The sequence below is a fragment of the Capricornis sumatraensis genome, chromosome 3 (assembly GCF_032405125.1).
Source record: "Capricornis sumatraensis isolate serow.1 chromosome 3, serow.2, whole genome shotgun sequence".
Classification (NCBI taxonomy): domain Eukaryota; kingdom Metazoa; phylum Chordata; class Mammalia; order Artiodactyla; family Bovidae; genus Capricornis; species Capricornis sumatraensis.
Genome location: NC_091071.1, coordinates 4,460,341 through 4,479,923, shown reverse-complemented (window position 1 = coordinate 4,479,923; position 19,583 = coordinate 4,460,341). Strand labels below are relative to the sequence as shown.

At 46.3% G+C, this 19,583-nt stretch overlaps 1 protein-coding gene across 2 annotated transcripts in view; it reads left to right on the top strand.

Annotated features, from left to right (window-relative positions):
• BAIAP2L1 (BAR/IMD domain containing adaptor protein 2 like 1) overlaps positions 1-19,583 on the top strand; it is a 76,530-nt gene that overhangs the window by 42,321 nt on the left and 14,626 nt on the right. For both annotated transcript variants that reach the window (XM_068968091.1, XM_068968092.1), the window contains exons 4-9: positions 13,860-13,921; positions 14,012-14,083; positions 14,602-14,739; positions 15,380-15,532; positions 17,680-17,847; positions 18,740-18,887. In XM_068968091.1, coding sequence (XP_068824192.1) covers positions 13,860-13,921; positions 14,012-14,083; positions 14,602-14,739; positions 15,380-15,532; positions 17,680-17,847; positions 18,740-18,887 — 741 coding nt within the window. The remainder of the gene's footprint in view (positions 1-13,859; positions 13,922-14,011; positions 14,084-14,601; positions 14,740-15,379; positions 15,533-17,679; positions 17,848-18,739; positions 18,888-19,583) is intronic.

Genomic DNA, 19,583 nt, shown 5'->3' with positions numbered 1-19,583 from the left:
CTCAAAACAGGAACTTATGACCCAGCAACTCCACCCCTTAAAGGTCTTATGCCCACACAGAACTTTCACGTTATTCCCAGCAGGCACAAGGTGGAAACCACCCAAACGCCTAGTGGCTGATTAATAGATAAAATACTGTGTATCCACACTATGGAATGTCACTCACACATAAAAAAGAATGAAGTCTTGATGCTCGCTAAAACATGGATGGAGCTTGAAAACATCCCAAGTGACAGAAACCAGATTAAAAGGCCACATATTTAAGATTCCACTCATTCAAAAATTCGAATCAGCAAGTCCTTAAGAGAAAAAGCAGATTGGTAGTTGCTGGGGGTTGAGGGAGGGGACGGTGGGGAGTGACTGCTTAATAGCTACAGGGTTTCCTTTTCAGGTGATGAAACGTTTTTGAACTGGATAATTGATGGTTGTACGACATTGTGAATGTACTTAATGTCACCATTGGTGAATTTAGGTTATGTGTATTCTGTTGCCAAGAAACATAAGTATGCCACTTCTGTTAAGCCTTCAGTATATGGGGTACCCTAACTAAGTCACACTAAAAATAATATAATAGACATTGTGATAATTTGAGAGGCTAGTTGTGCACATTTCCCAGCCCTCTGTGAAGGGTTTTAGTTGGCCCCACCCAATTCAGAATGAATAACATGGTAAATGAATTTTGAGGTGCACACTTTGAGTTGTAAAATGAGTGAGTCATTGGGATGTAATGTACAGCAAGATGACTGTAGTCAATAATATCATCATGTATATTTGAAAGTTGCCAAGAGAGTAAAACTTCTTAGCACACAGGATTTGTTGGTAGCACTGTGTGACAGCAGAGGGCAACTAGACTTCTCGTGGCGATCGTTCTGCAAACGCTGCGTCATCATGCTGTACACCTGGAACTAATGCAGTGTGACACGTCAGCTACACCTCAATAGAGAAGACCTTTTATGAATTTTGTTGGCATTAATGGAAACACAAAATTCAGAAGTCTCACTGAATTCTCACAGCAGTCCCCTGAGGTGGGAGGTATCGTTCCCACTTTTTATAAACAAGAAAATGAGAACTTAGGTTAAATAATCTCACATGGCTAGTTAGTAGTGAAGCTGGGGTTTAAATTTCAATTGGTTGATTCCCTAGTGAACGAAGTGTTTCCTATAGACTTCAAGTCTCAGATTTAAGGCCTCTCAGTTTCGTGACATCTTTAAAAATTCTGTTGGTAATTTTGAATTTGGAATTTTGTACTCCTTAAAGCAGATCCGACAAAAGTTGGATTTCTACGCAGAAAACGAATTACAAAAGTAGTCTTTAAAACCTGGGAGCCTGGGTGTGCAACAGAAGATGTGCACATATTGTTCCTGAAATCCAGTGGAAGGAAGTCCCCGGAAGCCAGCACTTGGCATTTTCTATGTATTTGGCTGCCCCGGGTCTTAGTTGCAGCATGTAAACTCTTAGTTGTGGCATGTGGGATCTAGTTCCCTGACCAGGGATGGAACCCTGGCCACCTGCACTGGGAGCTCAGAGTCCTGGCCACTGGACCACCGGGGAAGTCCCCGGAAGCCAGCATTGTGCACAGTGTAGAAAATGGCCTTGGCACAAGTCCTTCTGTGAAAACCTGCTAAGGAGCTGTGAACAGCTGTGCTTACAGTAATGTCTCAGAGGATTCTGAGTCTGGGTATCCTGATGGTAGTCCAGTGGTGTCTGCCCCAGGGAAAGTCCAGAGGGGGAGGGAACAGCAGCTACTGCAGGTGTGCCACCTCTGCCCCCACAGCGAGGCAAGATGAGAGAAGTAGGCTCCAGGATGAGCTTGGAAATGTTTATTGATGGACTGAATGAGTATATCAGATAAGGGTGTTGGGCTCCTCCCTTCTGACTCTATGAATCAGATTTCTCTAGGCTTTCTTGAAACCATGACTGTCGTTTACAAGCTTAGTAAACTTGATCCCCACCTTCAGGATATCTGCAGTTTAGTATGGGAGATTATGAAAATACACACACAGGTAGCTTTAACACAGGACCAAGGGCCAAGAGTGAAAGGTACAAAGCTATAGGATTCCATGGGAGGGGGTGATCTTATCTGCGGGTGGAGGAGGTGCTGAGTCAGGGGGTGCTGCAATTCCATGGTCAGCCCAGAGACGGAAGGGGGTGTATTCTACTGGAGGGAGCAGAGGGGCGGGATGAGTTCAGCCTGCCTGGATTCAGGGCTCGTGGAGAGGATCATGGGAGATTTTGGATATATAGGTTAAAGTTATTATTTTGAGTGATAGGCTACAGGTTCTGTGTTTCTAAGTCTCGTTACAAATTGAAACGAGAGCATTATTAGGACTGAAAGGTTTCTGCATGATGAAAAGCTGACTGATATTTTAGGAGCATAAGTTCAAAGATTAAAAATTATGAGATGACTAAAGAGGCAAACTAAACGACGTGGTTTTACAACTAAAAACTGGACTCTTGATGTCCAGAATAGGTCTGTTCTGGAAGATCCCCTGGAGAAGGAAATGGCAACCCACTCCAGTACTCTGCCTGGAGAATCCCATGGAGGGAGGAGCCTGGTGGGCTACAGTCCATAGGGTCACAAAGAGTCAGACACGACTGAGCGACTTCACTTTCACTTTCATGTTCAATTCAGCGAGCGTTCAATTGATAGGCGTTGTTCTGGTCACTTAGGGATAAATCAACAGGTAAAGGTCCCTGCTCTCAGGAACTTGCATTCTAGTGGGTGGTAAACAGGTCTGATTTGCCAGGTGGTAATAAGGTGAGGGGCCGATGAGTGATGGAAAAGAGGGATGGTATGTAGCCAGTTTGGGCAGGGGGTCAAGGAGGTACTGGCAAGAGGGAGAGCGGCAGGCACATGTCCAGGGAGAGTAGTGCCTTGAAGGCTGGAGTGCAGCGTTCCCGAAGCCTTGTGAGCTTGGGTCACAGTTTGGAAGCCAGTCTGTAGAGGTGCAGTTAGGGCTGGAGAGAGAGGGGCTGAGGGCTAGAGAGGGGCTTACAGGGGTGGGACACGTCCCGTGGGGCCTTGTGGGTCACGGTAAGAATTGTTGTCTTTTAACCTGAGGTAGGTGGGGAGCTTCTAGAGATTTTGAACCCCAGAATGAAAAGGTTTGACTTAGGCTTTAAAAGGCTCTCTCTGGCTTCTACCCAAAGAGACTGTAGAGGGTGGGAACAGGGAGGCGGGGTGGGAGGCTGTGGCGCCGGTGCAGGCGAGCAGGAATGCCGGGCGGGGCTGGGCACTGGCCGCCAGGTGTGGGGGCCAGGGGTGTAGGGGTCAGGGTGGCTTTCAGAGGCCTCAGGCTTGGATGTCTGCTGGACCCAGTGGAAGTGTGAGTCCAGAGCCCCCTGTGTGAACGTGTAGTTCTCCACCCCTGTGGACAAGACGGGCCCGTTCGCTTCCCCAGGGTCACTGAGACCCGACAGTGTGCCCCGTGGCTTCCCTCGGCTGGAAGGAAGCCAGCAGTTGTGAGCATCACAGCGTGCCAGATGCTTCACTTCTGTGTCCTCGTCTGAGTCTCGCCGGGTTCTGTCAGGGGCTGTTTGTTTACACGTCCACCTCACAGATGGTCCGGGGAAGCAGGGAGCAGCCCTCCCCACCCCCGGAAAGCCTCACAGCCCCAGGAACTTGCCAGTGGGGACCCTTTCCAGAGCGCCCTTCTCCAGTGTGAGCTAGGCTGCAGGCGTGGGGTCCCTGCCATTTGCGGTGGGTCATCATCTTTTGATGGCTCCTTTCCTAAAGCACTTTTTGTTTCGAAAAGTTCAGGTGCCAGAAGCAGGCTGGCCACTGACCACTCTGTTTGACTGGCCACTTGGGCCCGTGTGTGTTTGGGCCACAACAGGTGCGGGAGGCCGGTTGTCACCTGTTGTCTTGGGGAGGCAGTCCTGCCACTTTAGCTTTACTTCCTACACAACCAACACGTTGAGCTGAAATGGCTTCAAGCCACCAGGCCAGCCCTCCCCAGTGTGTCCGTGCCTCTCTGATGGCAGCCACACACTGCCCCCACCAACCCAGGCAGCTGTTCCAATAAAAAAAAGCCCTAATAATTAAAGCGTCCCAGCAGATGCTGGGAGACTTGCCTTTCCCTGTATTTCACACGTGCTGGGCATCATTCTGTCCTTGCGGCCCAGTAGGAAAATCCAGGTCCTTTCTCATGCTTGAGTGAGGATGCAAGGGGGTCAAGAGCGCAGGCTTGGGGTCAGACATGAGTCCAGATTCCAGCCCCACCGCCTTTAGGACTTGTGTCATTTGGGGGAAAGTCCTCCAAGGCCTCCGTCTGAGCTCCCGCCTCCCCTCAGTGGGTAACAGAGCTACTTCCTCTGAGGTGGTGAGGACTGAGCGAGGCCATTTCTGTGAGGCAGCCTGCACGTGCTGCCCCTGTGAGTGTCGGAGATGTCCTCTCCCCTCTGAGCTGGGAAAGGTAAAGAACGCTGACCTGTGAGAGCACCAAGTTACTCTGCTTGTTCTTGCTCTGTGTTCCCGTTGTCCCTGTGGAGTAAGAGAGAGAATGAAATGGATCCTGGATTTTGTGGAGTCTCCCTTAAATTCACATCATAATAGAACTACCCAGCATGCACCGGGGGGGTGTGGGTTTAGATTCATGGCTTTCCCCTGGGAGCAGAAGCTTTGTTTTATTTCGTGTTTTTAAACTTGCCTAATTAGAGCTAGTTGCTTTAAACCGAAACAACTGTAGTCTTTTGAAAAAATTCACTCAAAAATTTTAAGATGGTTTTTATCTATTAATACTGAATCGAAACTGTTTCTCAGTGACTTTTCTGTGTGTTGTCCTCATCGTTGTGTTTTGGGGTCCTGTTTTAATTTAAATAACTTAAATTTTTCAGGTGTAGCATTTTTAATGTTTAAATGAAAATGCCTACAGTTCATTAGTGACTCTGTAAAAATAACCTGTTGTCACCTTCATTCATTATCACTAATGAGCTTGCTTTCATTTTTATTGGCTTCAAAATGGTTCTTTTAGCCTTAATCTACTAAGCGATGAAAAAGGAAAATGAATAATTAATGTTAATGCACCTCACGTGACATAACTAATCTTTTAATGCTGTATTTTGCACCCACATGTAAGAAGACAACTGCTTGCAATCTGAATATGGATGCAAAACTGATCAATTATCTGATATATAATATATACACTTGAATAAATTAACATTGTTCCTTTAACTAAAATAAGAGAAGTGCATTAACCTCCAACTTTTACTATCTTCATTACAAACCCTGTACTATGTTTAGCTTGATAGCACTTATTTACAGCAGGTAGGCCAAATTCTTTTAATTGCTAATCAACAATGAAGTAGAAAATGAACATTCAGTTTGCTTCCTGAACCAATCTAATGACAGAATTATCACCTAAACCCCAAATCTCCACCCTACTTAAAATAATACTTAGTTAAAATCTTCTGAATGGACATTTTTACTAGGTATTACCTTAGGTATTGTAAGACTAGATCTCTGATATTGTAGGACTGCATTTGCTCTGCACCTACCTGAAAAGACTTGATTCTAAAATATCCAGAAGGGTTTCTAATGATAATTCCGATTGAGAGTTAAGTCCTGTTGTTAGAATAATTTGTTGTTGTTCAGTCACTAAGTTGAGTCTGACTTTGCGACCCTGTGGGCTGCAGCACACCAGGCTCCTCTATCTTCCACTATCTCCCAAGTTTGTTCCAGTTCATGTCCATTGAGTCAGTGATGCTATCTAACCAGCTGTTGTCCCCTTCTCCTCCTGCCTTCAGTCTTTCCCAGCATCAGGGTCTTTTCCAATCAGTCGGCTCTTCGCATCAGGTGGCCAAAGTATTGGAGCTTCAGCATCAGTCCTTCCAATGAATATTCAGAGTTGGTTTCCTTTAGGTTTAACTGGTTTGATCTCCTTGCTGTCCAAGGGATTCTGAAGAATCTTATCCAGCACCACAATTCAAAAGCATCAATTCTTCAGCGCTCAGCCTTCTCTGTGCTAGGATAATAGTAATATTTTATCTTTAAAAGCGTTCTTACATAAGCATGTCAGTCCTATGGGGTTTATTAGTTTTCATTTATTCTTTCTTCAGACCTTATTCAGAAAAATGTCTCTTAAAAAAGAAAAAATGTTTTAATGTTTCTTTTTCTAGCACCTCCTTAATCCACTTCTCTTTTACTGCCACACTTCCCAAACAAGTAGTTTATACCAGCTTCTCCTTCCCTCCATCATCTCTCCCTCCCTCTCTCAATCTTTACCAGAAGTCAGGAAGCTGGAAGGTGTCAAATACTAAGTGTCTAGTATGTGTCTTGCTCTTGGTATGTCTCCCTTGTTAGGATACTTAATCCTCACAACTCAGGTTGCCAGGGGTCCAGCACTGAACCCACAGAGTCTGGGATTGTAGCTTCTTGCTTGGCAAACTGAAAATTTTATAAACAAAAATGTCTCGTTTTCTTTTTTTTTTAATTATCTTGTTTGTGGCTCAGGAGCCTCTGAGACTGGACTTCAGTGTTACTAAATCTTGGTGATAAGAAACCAAAGATGCCAGGAATTTGCTCCCGGAGGCCCTGTGGGTAGAAACAGCTCCAGGCGATAGCCGGCTCTGCTGAGGCTGCAGATGAATGCCCAGTGCCCAGAGGTTAGGGCCTAGGCATGTGGATTCCACCAAAGTCATTTTTCCTGTAGGCATTTCTGTAACCAGTATGCGTATAGCAATAGAATCAAACACTACAGATGCCACCTTCTGAGGGGTCCAGCTTTCACTGGTTTTCTTCTCTTGCCGTCACTGAACTTCCATGCTTTACTGCAGTCAGCCTTCCATTCATTGATTCAGTGTATTCAGTAACGACCAGACCCTTAAGGCCTGTGTGTTCCTGGCAGGCACCTGGGTTGGGGGAGTGGCACACAGGTAAGGGAATCGGGAGACCCTCTTCTCTTCCATGTGTAACTGCCAGAAGCTTCAGGCGCTGCGTGTGTGCTCCTCCCAGCGAGGGGCTGGTTCCTAATCACTGCAGGGCCCACGTGACTGCTGCGGGTTTATTTTTACTTAATAGACTTTATTTTTTAGAGTGCTTTTAGGTTTACAGAGAACTGCCGAGACCGCAGAGTCGCCACCCTGCTCTCTCCCCTGCTCTCTGTTCCTTGTTTGTAAATCTTGCACAGGCGTGGTGCTACTGCTGCTGCTAAGTCGCTTCAGTTGTGTCCAACTCTGTGCGACCCCATGGACGGCTGCCCACCAGGCTCCTCCGTCCATGGGATTCTCCAGGCAAGAGTGCTGGAGTGGGGCGCCATCGCCTTCTCCGACCGGCATGGTGCATTTGTCAAGAATGATGGACCAAGCCTGGCACGTGATGGAGCCTGGCAAGCTCCATGAGCTTGACAAATACATAAAGTGTACCCCTACCGACCTGTGGCAGTCACTGCCCCCTTTTTTTTTTTCCATCAATGTTTCTATAGTTGTGCCTTTTCCAGAATGTTATTTAGCTGGAATTGCATATTAGGCAGCCTTTTCAGACTGGCTTCTTTCACTAAGCAACATATGTTTAAAATTCCTCCATCTTTTTGTGGTTTAACAGCTGGTTTCTTTTTAATCCCTGAAGAATATTCAGTTGTACACACGTGCCACAGTTTGTTTATCCACTGAGTTGGGTTGTTTCCAGGTTTTGGCAGTATGAATAAAGCTGCTTTAGGTATTCATATACAGGTTTTTTCCACAGACGTAATATTTCTAGGCATTTGAGTAGACACCTAGGAGTACAGTATAGAATAAGACTAGTTTTCAATAATTTGAATATAAGAATAGTTCGAATAAATTCAGTAAGACTGTGTACCTGAGTAAGAAACTGCCTAAGTGTCTTGAAGCTGCAGGAAGGCTCTGCGTTCCTGCCCATCGTGAATGAGCGTTCCTCTTGCTCCACAACGGCATTTGGTGTTGTCAGTATTCTGGATTACAACCATTCTGATAGGTGTGTGCTGGTATCTTGTTTTAATTTGTAAGTTCCCATATGACATGGAGAGCATCTTGTCATATGCTTATTTGCCATCTGTATAACTTACATTTTTATTGAGCTGTTTTTGTTATGTTTGAGCTTTAAGTGGTCTTTATATTATTTGGGATACAAGTCCTTTATCAGATATGTGTGTTGCGGATATTTCCTCCCAGTCTGTGAACTTGTCTTTTAATTCTACTAACAGTATTCTTTGCGGACCAGAGTTTGTGATTTTAATGAAGTCTAGCTTGCCAGTTTTTTTCTTTCACGGATCATGCTTTTGGCATGATAGCTAAAAACTCAGTGCTAAACCCAAGTCATGCGAATTTTCTCTGGCTTTATCTTCTTAAAGTTGGCATTTTACATTTATGTGTGTGCTCCATCTTGAGTTGCTTTTTATGAAAAATGTAAGGTCAGGCTCTAGATTCGTTTCTCTGCAAGTGGGCATCTAGTTGTTTAGCACCCTTTGCTGAAAGGACTGCCCTTTCTCCATTATTTTTGTCCCCCTCGTTGTCTTTGGGTTGCTTTCGAAAATCCTCCTAAATGGAGTGTCAGTTATAACCCACTGTTATTATCCTGGAGTCCTGTTGATGGGTGACGTGGTAAAGTATTGGAGAGAAGGAGCATCCTTTATAATCCCATGTTTAAATCTCCATTTTGATTGTTTTGTGGTGTATTACTGGGTTTTGGTGGGCCACAGTATGGGGGTCATGACCTTCCGAAGAGTTTCTCAGGCTTTTTTCCCTCTCCTTACTTGAGACAGGAAAGCGAGAGGGGCTGCAGGTAGCTGATTGTCCTTCCCCAGATCAGATAAGGCTTAGAAAAGTGTTTCCCTGGAGGGCTAGCCTTCCTTACTCAGAACAGAGCAAGAACAGGATAACTCTGGGCAAATTTCAAAACACTTTCCCCTCCCCACCACCAAAAGCCGCAGAGGAATTTTCTCCATTCCTTACAGTACAAACCTGGTTGGGGGGGTGGGGAGCCTCCTAGAGGTGAAACTCCTGAGAAGCGAGCCTGTGTTGTTTTTCACTCTCCACACGGAGCCTCCAGTGGTTCCTCATTCACCCCTTGCGTTCCTGGCAGCCGTGGCTCCAGCATCAGTTTCTGCTCCCTGTAAACTGATTTTCCACGTCGTTCTAATTCTCTGATGAATCTGAGAGTTGTTTTGCAGTGTGTTTAGCTTGTTTTTTGTTGTGAGTAAGGGAGTGACAACTTTGAAGCTTTTTACACACTGGAGCAGATGCCAGAAGCGCCCTTACAGTTGGTTCTAACCAACAGCAGTCAGGTATGCCTGTGCTCATAATGGATGGATCCTGATGGAGTCCCTTTAACTACAGTATTGTGAAAGGCTGTGAGGTGGAGAAAAGTGGAGTGTATTCTGTTGGATGGAAGGAGATTGAAAATTTTCCTTTGGGGACCCTGGGAATGAAGGGGGCGGTCGATGAGAGAGGAGATGAGCTTAGAAGAGTTTGGTGTCTGTTTCTCTCATTCTGTAATTCTTAAGGGTTCTTCCAGAGCATTTAAGAGATACATATATATACACACACATATATAGATATATAATGTATAAGGCTTACCAGGTGGCGCCAATGCTAAAGAATCTGCTGCTGATGCAGGATACAGAAGAGACAGCGGTTCGATCCCTGGGTCAGGAAGATCCCCTGAAGGAGGAAATGGCAACCCACTCCAGTATTCTTGCCTGGAAAATTCCATGGACAGAGGAGCCTGGTGGACTATAGTCCATGGGTCACCAAGAGTCAGACACAGCCAAGCACACACGCCATATTTGTATAAGGAGCAAAAAATAATAAAACATGGTGACTAGTTACAAGTTGACAGCCTCGTACATGGATTTTATTTCAGGAAGATGAGTGCTCACCCAGAAAATGGCTTGTTGAGTGGGGGGGTTCTGTTGGCGTATGTCATGCATTATGGGGCTCACTTGCTCCTTCTGCCTGGGCACGCACACCTTACCAGCCAGCATTTCTCTTCAGTGCTCAGGATAGAATCACACCCACCCAAGCCTGTGAAGAGCGTGTTCTGGTTACCACCCGCTCACTCCTTTGGCATCGTGCCTGTCTGCACGTTGTTCATTTGCACAATTTCCATACTGACAGAGAGAGGAGCCCCTCCATCTACCTGCACCCAGGGAATTGGGCGGACAGCGCTGAGAGATGTTCTGAGACGCTGGCAGGTTGGGTCACCCGTTGCTGGTCACTAATGACGGGCTCTGTGCTGCCTCGGTGTTGATGACCCTAAGTGCGCATCTGTTTGTTTGTTTTTTAACATCTCCCACCTGTGTATAATTTGCTTTTACTTTCATTGTATTTTTTCTGCATCACATTAGGTATTTGGAAAACTCTCAGGAAAAGTATAGCCTTTTTACTGTAACTTTTTTTAAAAATCACTTTTCCTTTAATTCATACGATATAACTTTAGGCCCATCGTGGGTTGGCTTCCACCTTGTCATTTTATTGTCCGATTCCACTTGAAGTCACGTGGAGGAAACAGCGTGTGACTCAGTCATTGCTCTCCACTGTCCAGAAATAACAGATGTTGTGTGTATCCATGATCAAATACAAACGCGAAATAACACTTAGGCCTACAAGTTCTGTGTCCCTGAAGTCTGCTAGTAGTTTCCCTCTGGCCCCTCTAAACTTACGCCATGAACTGATGATTAGTTATCTAGTTGAAAATATATTAATAGTGCCATGACTAACCCACGTTTCAGATGAAAACCTTGTGTTCGTACAGAGAATACTTTTCAAAATTTTGTTTTTTAACTTTTAAAGTCCATACTGCCTATTGGCTAAACCTGTGTATCTTCATACAGTATTGTCCAAAGTGTTAGATCTGTTCATGGTTCCTAGAATTAGAGTGATACCCCCAAGAGCTATTATTTGTATGAATTTTAGAGAAAAAAATTGATGGAAGACATTGATTTTTTAGTTGTCTCAACGTCATGATTTTGAAAAATAGGTATATATTTCAATTCCTTTAATACTACCATTTAAGAATATAATTTATTCAGACTAGGTCACATTACTTACTATGAGTTTCTTCCCAAAATATTGACTCAAAACCTAAAAGGGACAAAAAGGATATGATTGATCCCGTACATACAGCGCTGTAGTTCCTGGGACCAACATGTAGATTTCTGTTTGGGCGTTTACTTAGTTCTGCTCCACTGGATTCTAGGCTATGCTTTCTCAACTGCTCTTTCTTTTTTCAAAACAATTTTTTTCTTCCAAAATGTAATTTATGAAAAAGTAGTTTACGGAGCTAAGAGTAAAACGTGTGTGATTCCACATCTCAGACATAAAGTAGCACTAGCTTTATTAAGAGTAAACTTCTGTAGATTGAACATAAAGGCTGTTTTCATTTTCTGTTCCAAGATACTCTTTGGGCAGCTTGCACAATCACAGGAAAGATGTTTTTTAATCCTTTTTATGCCTGAGGACTCAGAAGTTGCTGCTCTGAGGTCGGCATTTAAATTCCACCAACAGTGAGGGACTTAGCAGGGGTAGGGTTAGGCGTTCCGTTCCTGCCCGCAGAGTGAATGGTCTGTTTCACTGGGCCCTTCATCAGGCTCTGCAGTGGGGAGGGGGTGCGGGCGGTCGGGGCTCTCAGGTCAGGCCCAGCACCCGCTTCAGCAGTGCTGGTGTTCTCACAAGCCCAGACTTATGGCAGCATGTGTGTTGGAGGTCGATGTTATATAAGATTGTAGAAATTTAAAAATAAGTAAATAAAAGATTGTAGAAATAAAGTTCTTGACAACATGAAAAAAAAAAAATTGTGAACACTTTCCTCCTAGCCTGAATCATTTTGACTGATTTAAGCAAAATTATTTTAAGTAGATCTGATTTGCTCGGAATAGGGTGCTTGCTTTTCAAATAATTGGTTTTTGTTGTTGTTTATTATTCATCTCCAACCGGGAGTTATTTATGGGTTTAAAATAGATGTGAAGTTTATTAATATTTCACCTCATTATTTCAATACATGAAACGACATAAATGTAATTATATTCTTGGTCAGATAAAGGCTTCCTTTGTGAAGAGCTCTGGTTTGTGTATTTGTTTCATGTTGAGCTTTAGGAGAACTGAATCACAGGATAAATGGAGTCAGGATCACTGAAGATGTACAGTGGGTGCCTCGATACCCTGGCAGGGGCCCTCACTCTCATGATTATCCAGCGAGCAGTTCCTGGAATCACATGGTGCCTAGGGGCTTCCGTACCTCTAACTTATTAACCCAGTTATATCTTCCCAGGAGATTCTCTGTCCCCACCACCCACCATGGTCATTTTCAGCAACACCATTCATGGTGGGCTTCAGGCTGAGAAGTTGGTTTATCTGGGACACCATGGGAGGGAGTGACATTTTACATGTAGAATTGGAGAGTCCCCTGGCACCTGGGAGGAAGAAGATCCAGAAAAGAACGGGCTGGGCGTCATGAGGAACGAGAGCTAGAAAGAGGAGGGCAGCTCCTCCGAGGTCCAGCTGGCAGGTTGACACGTGTGGGGCGGGCGGGGCATCTGGGGAGACTCCCCCACCTCTGCTGGAGCGGGTCATCTAGTGAACACAGACGTCCCGTGTCATCCCCACAGGCCGCCTCTGCTGGGCAGGGGAGGGCTGGCACGTTCGTCACCCAAGGAAACAGGATGAATCAGGGCACAGTTCCACCCCCAAGCTGGCCCAAGCGATGGCACCAGGGAGTGAGTCTTTTTGTCCATGAGTGTGACACATGGGCGGGGCGTCAGCCCCTAGGACTGGCCAGCTGGCTGCCCGGAGCTGGGGTCAGAGAAGACGGTGAGTGCACTGGTAGGCATGCTGAACACGAGGTACCCGAGAGGATGGCAGGTGGGCGTGTCCAGGACAGGCTGAATTTCTGAGTCTGAAGATGAGGGAAGAGCCTAGGCTGGCCCTCCTGGAGTCAGGTGTTCTCAGGTGTCCCCAGAGCTGGGCACGGTAGAGTCCTTCGCACAGAGGTGCTCGCCGAAGCCCGAGTCCAGTCCGCAGCCTTTCCCTCTTTCCCCGCGCCTGCCGCAGTCACCCTCTTCATTCTGCCTCCTCAACAGCCGCTCAGTTTTGCCCAAAGAGCTCCTTTTCACCTGCCCACTGAACTGAAGGATGGTTCCCCTAGCACATTGTGTGGTTGGTATGACTTGGTGGTGGTCCAGGTGACACTGTTGCTCCCAGTTCTTGGATATCAGACCCATCTGGTTCCTGTAGAGACCTCCGTCGGCAGAGGGAGGCTCTTGTTCCCTTCTAGAAGCCGGGAGGCAGCACTCTGCTACACACTGCAAGAGATGCGCCTGGAGCATCTAGCTGCTTTTTGGAGCAACAACTCCTTTGTCCTGGAATGTGTAGCCCCAGGAGACAGAACAAGGTCCCTGCTGCGGTTTCCCAGATTTTTGTTTTGTTTTTTTTTTTTTTTTAGATTTTCCAGAGCGATAGCAGAACTAATATAAGAAAAAGAAAATAACCTTTATCTTTTATGCCTGACAAATAATCAGATTACCCAGGGGATTAGATCAAAAATGAGTCATTTGTTCCTATAATTAGTTACTATAATGACCAAGATAATCTTTTGTAAGAGAATTTAACAATTAAACCGGATAAGTAGGATTCAGCTTAGGAAATGGGTAAATAGCAAGAGGACAAGGGGAGTTTGAAGACAGAGCCGGCGGGTGTTGTGGGGTGTTGTGTTGTTGTGAGCTGTGCCCGTCGGGTGTCCACCCCTCCTGTTGGGCCACAGCCAGTGTTCCCAATGCCCCGGGGCCTGGTGCCCACCTGCCCTGGGAGCAGCTGCGAACTAGACTTCAGCCACCATTTACTTCCCCTCGTATCTTTACAACACACCACACCGTGGCTTTTCGTCCTAACATCCCTGATTTTGTTCACAGGCCATGTTCTCATAGAGATTTCGAGTATCCACAAGAAACTCAACGAGAGTCTTGATGAAAATGTATGTGAACAGTTTTTCTATTTACCAAATATACTTTTTATTTTGCTTCAAGTCTCAAACCTGGTCTCAATTTTTCACTTGTGTTCACAGTTTAAAAAATTCCATAAGGAGATTATCTATGAGCTGGAGAAGAAGACAGAGCTTGATGTAAAATATATGAATGTGAGTACCAGATTTTGCTTCACCTGCCTTGGGAGAAGGCAATGGCACCCCACTCCAGTCCTCTTGCCTGGAAAATCCCATGGACGGAGGAGCCTGATAGGCTGCAGTCCATGGGGTCGCTAAGAGTCGGATACGACTGAGCGACTTCACTTTCATTTTTCACTTTCATGTGCTGGAGAAGGAAATGGCAACCCACTCCAGTATTCTTGCCTGGAGAATCCCAGGGACGGGGGAGTCTGGTGGGCTGCCGTCTCTGGGGTTGCACAGAGTTGGACACGACTGAAGCGACTTAGCAGCAGCAGCAGCAGCCTTGGGTGGAGGGTGCCCGGGGTGGGGAGCCTAGTTTTCAGGGAGGCTGTGCTCACCTGATGGCTGAGCCTGAGGAGAGCTTCCCCACGGTTGAGTTGGCGGCAGCAGCGAATAAGAAGGCCGCAATACCCCGTTAAAACACAGCCAGAGTAGCTGCCTGCCAGTTTGCCTGGTGCTTCAGTAAAACAGGTGCAACGTTTACCTTACAGGCGACTCTCAAAAGATACCAAGCAGAACACAGGCATAGATTAGATTCTCTGGAGAAATCGCAAGCTGAATTGAAGAAGATAAGAAGGAAAAGTCAAGGAGGACGAAATCCATTCAAATATGAATGCAAAGAGATTGAGGTAAACTTTTCAGCACTGTGTTACTTTATTTTGGGGCGGATGGTTTATACAGTTAATGGGAGGCACGCTCATCTCAGTCAGCCTATACTTTATCCATCAGATGTCCTGCTGCTGAAAGTCAAAAATAAACATTTTGACTTGGTGGGAGCTGAAGGCCACAGAGTTCCCCAGAGTTAAGAATAATTAGTCAAGAGCACTAGTGTTTTCTCCTGACTTCGGGAGAGTGATAAGCATTGTGTCCCCATTTTACAGATGGGAAAAGTGAGGCTTTGGTTAACTCACATGGTTGGCACTTGTAAATGTGATTTGATCTTGAACTTTCTGGTTCCAAAACCCATTATTTTCCAGTGAAACATGATCCTGTCCCTGGAGTAAAAGTAATATTTTATGCAAATTGCCAAGTGGAATGTAGGGCCTTTGGCAACCTCTCTCCAGGCATGGATCAGGGACCTTAATGAGAATGTTGATATGTGCTCAGATCAGGTTAGGGCTCTGTTGGTCTGTCTAATGTTTATCTGCCCTCAGCATTCACTCCATTATCAAAATAAATCAGCTGTAAAGATAGCAGGAGATAGTGTCAGGCTGGGTAGCTGTTTGGTTCCTCATGTCATACTTGTATAATTATTATTTATTTTCCTAGTATGTAGAAACCATTACTTCTCGCCAGAATGAAATCCAGAAATTTATTGCAGATGGTTGCAAAGAAGCCCTGCTTGAAGAGAAAAGGCGCTTCTGCTTTCTGGTCGACAAGCACTGCAGCTTTTCAAGTCAGATACACCATTACCACATGCAGGTGGGCGCAAGAGCAAATGTTTCCCTCACATTTAAACGCCCTCGACATGCTTCACCTTCTATAGGTGCCCCAGTATAAAGCAAGGGGCTCATTTTGCCAAGGAAAGAATTCTAAGGAAATCATTTTTGACCAACTTGAATGAGTAAGCTTTTAGAAATGTAGATGAAATGGTCAAATGTTTGCTTATCATGTTGAATTTAGTAACACCCATTCATATTTAATCAGTGGCTGAGAAGTGGCACTTTTTCCCCTTTTCTCACCCATGACCCAGCCTCTCTCAGACTTTCCCTGATGCATCTTCAGCGTCAGTGTCTTCACCAGAACCACTGGGGGAGTCCCGCCAGCCCGCACCCCACCTGGGTGGTCTGAAAGGCTCACCTGGGGGCCCATGCAGATGGTGTTGCTGGAAATCCTGCCCTAGGCCACAGACCCCGTCCCAGCTTGAGGACAGCTGGACGGGGGCCCTTCACTCTCCTCAGGGTGCATGTGTTCCTGGCACCATCAGCCCCGTGACTAGCGTTGTCGCCCTCCTTCAGCACGCGCAGTTTGAGGTTACCCTTCCAGGAGTCATCACAAACTTTGTCCTAATTTCCTTCCCTCTTTTTTTTCTTTTTTTTTTTAATATATAAAACTATGGACTCTATTGGGCTTCTGTAAGCATCCAAAACTAGCAGTGACTGAGGTCAAATATTCACTGTTATTCACGATGAAGTAATTTAGAGAGCACTGCATCATGTGAGAAGCGTTCTAAAAGCTTGAATATAGGGCTGCTTCCTTTTGGGGGGAACCTGGCCTTGTGTGCATGCATATATCATAGGTTACATACTCCATAAACTTGAAGGGATATTCAGCTACCAAATCTAAATACCCAAGATCTCCAATTATCACAGAAAAGAAAAACAAACCTGCTGCATTCTATGATGACATCTGTCCCCAGCACTTCTGTAGTAGCTTTGGCATTGTTTTCCATGGTGAGGGTGTCTGCTGGTGGGGGCCGGAAGCAACCTTGAAGCTCTCTGTGATGACACCCCGCCTCCCCCAGCGATGGGGCAACTTGGTCTATTTCCAGAGAGCTCTGGCAGTTGACAGAGTCTTCCGCACACTGCACCTTGGGTCCCAGTTATGTTTGTCTGCGTGACGCAAGCCAGATTCCCTTCTTTCTCTGCCAGAAGTCTCTCTGGTGCCTTCCCTGGCCCCAGCGCTTTCAGTGGCTCCTTGGACACAGCAGCCAAGGCCATTGGTCCCTGGCATGTCCAGGCCACAGGCAAGGGACAGGGGTGGGGCGAGAGGCAGGGTTTAGGATTCATATCGGTACCCCCAGACCACGCCTGATGAACAGAGTCTAGATGAAAACAGTACAATTGTTACGAAAATAGTTTCACAAAAGGTGCTCTACTTCCCTTTTCCAACTAAATTGCCGCCTAGAAAGTGGGGTCTCATAAGGGCTCCCAGGAATCCGGGAGTCCAGTCAGAGGAAGAGCCAGGGTGTGGGAGGCAGGACAGACACCTCTGCCTCTGGGGCTGGGCGGTCTCAGTGCCGTCTTTCTGAGTCTCTGCCGCCCAGCTGCTGCCTGCCCGAGGCCCCTGCCGGCCTGTGGTCAGGACTTCCACTCAGCACTGCGCTGACCCCAGAGAACCACCACGCTCCGCCTCTGGTCCCCCCGTCCCGTAGAGCACCTTCTCAGGACAGATCTGAGTCACCCCTCCAGTGCACCAGGCCTCTTTCTCTGGGGTTAAGTCCACTCCTGGTCCTCTTGCTCCCTCAGAGGCACTTCTCATGGAAGGGGTGGGAGGAAGACACAGGGGTCGGCAGCTCTCGGGCCCCTGAGAAACACGGGGGTTAACACAGATTGCTCCACCTTCCGTCTTAGTTCTGAACTTCTGAACCATCATCAATCCTTGTACTAGCCTGAACTTGACTCTCACGGAGGGAGATGGGAAATCCCTTTACAACAGGATCCTACGTGCTCCTCAGCAAACAAGACACAGCAGATGCTCACAGCTGCCTCGGCTACTGCCTGAATTCAGCTCCTCGCTCCTGCACTTCGGTGGTGAGCCAGGAGTCTGAGTAGTGGCAGTTACCGTCTGTGTCAGTCCTAACAGTATACGCTTGTCTGTCTTTGGTTTCGTTTCTCTTGAATTTATAGTCTGCAGAACTGATCAATTCCAAACTGCCTCGGTGGCAAGAAACCTGTGGTGATGTCACCAAAGTGCCAGAGAAAATCATGAATATGATTGAAGAAATTAAGACCCCGGTCTCCACCCCGATGTCCGGGACGCCCCTGCCTTCACCCATGATCGAGAGAAGCAGTGTGGTAAGAGCTGGTCATCACCTCAAGATTTCAGCCAGAGTTGCACAACAGAGCAAGGCCGCCTTTGTCAGTGGAAAGCACGGGCCACCCGTATCACTTCCAGGGCCTACCTTTCCTCACTGTGACGTCACCCTTCCAGCAGCGCAAACACCAGACGTGGCCCCTCTCTCTCCCCGAGGCCGGGCCTGTCCCCAGACACACGCTGTTGCCTGCCACTTCTCCCCCCGCCCAGCGCCAACCGCTGTCCCTACAGAGATGCCCTTGACAGTCTGGCCCGTAACACAGCAGGCAGGGTGATCCTGGCTGGATTGCAAAGGCCAGAACCTCAACAAGCAGCAGAATGTTAGCGACAGAGGATTCTGAAAACTTTCAGGAGGGGAAAATGGATTACTTATTACAAAGAAAAGAGAATCCCACTGAAACCAGAGGTGTCAGAAAGTAATGGACTAATGCACTCAAAATTCTGTGGGAAAATACTTTTAAATGGAAAAGCTCGAGCCAAGCAGCATTTAAAAGGGAGCCTCGAAACCCCCAGAGACAGAAAGTAGATGAATGCTGTTCAAGGGCTGGGGAAATGGGGAGTAACTGCTTTAAAAAGCGAGGGGACTTCCCTGGGGGGCCAGTGGGTAAGACTCTGCACTTCCACTGCAGGGGCCGAGGGTCCACTCCCTGGTCAGGGAACTAAGATGCACCGGGCAGCCAAAATAAATAAATAGACAGACAAAAGAAGGGGGTATTCTTAACATAATTAAAAATGTGGCATTGCCCTGCAAACAAGAGAATTTGGGGAAGAAAATGGAATTTAAAGCATGTAATGCAAAACAGCCCTGGGGCTCGATCTCTAATGCCATTGCTGTGTTATACTCGGATTAAACTAATAAGGAATTTTTTACAGGTTGGGCAAGATTGTGACAGCCTTTCTAAATACCCACCAAAGATCCCTGCGGCTCCTTCAGCCAGAGCCTTGACCAGCCCTTTGATCGATCTGTTTAAGAACCCAGCCACAGTCTCACAGGACTCAGAAAGAAAAAATAATTTAACAGGTGAGCTGTTGAGTTGAATTTCCTTTAAAATACCTTTAAATTTCTTAAATATTTAGGTAAGTGTGCCTTGAGATCTACATCCATAGAGTCACAAAGAGTCGGCCATGACTGAAGCAACTTAGCACACATGCACATCGTGAGCTAGAAGTAAATACGTGTGTGTGGTAGCACTGGCTCCACGCTGGCTCAGGGGAACTCACACCTCCAGACAGGGTCCAGGTGGATTCTAAAACTGTAAGACATGTTGCGTCAACAGATACGACTTCTGTATGCTGATGGATGTTTCCATAGAGTAAACATACTATTCAAAGGTATCACATTTTCAATCCATGCAATAAAACAGAGCCTCAGGCTGTGTTCCACATCTACTGGCAGCTGAGATAAAATCTCCTCTTTCCAATGAAACAATGAAACTTGACAGAAATTCACATATCACAGTTGTGGTTCCTGGTCTCACCAGTAGGCTTCGATTGAATTATACTCAGTGTTTTTCATCATCTCTAACAGAGCATGTCAAAATTCTCCAAGCCAGGCTTCAGCAATACATGAACCATGAACTTTCAGATGTTCAAGCTGGTCTTAGAAAAGGCAGAGAAACCAGAGATCAAATTGCCAACATCCGCTGGATCATGGAAAAAGCAAGAGAGTTCCAGAAAAACATCTATTTCTGCTTTATTGACTATGCCAAAGCCTTTG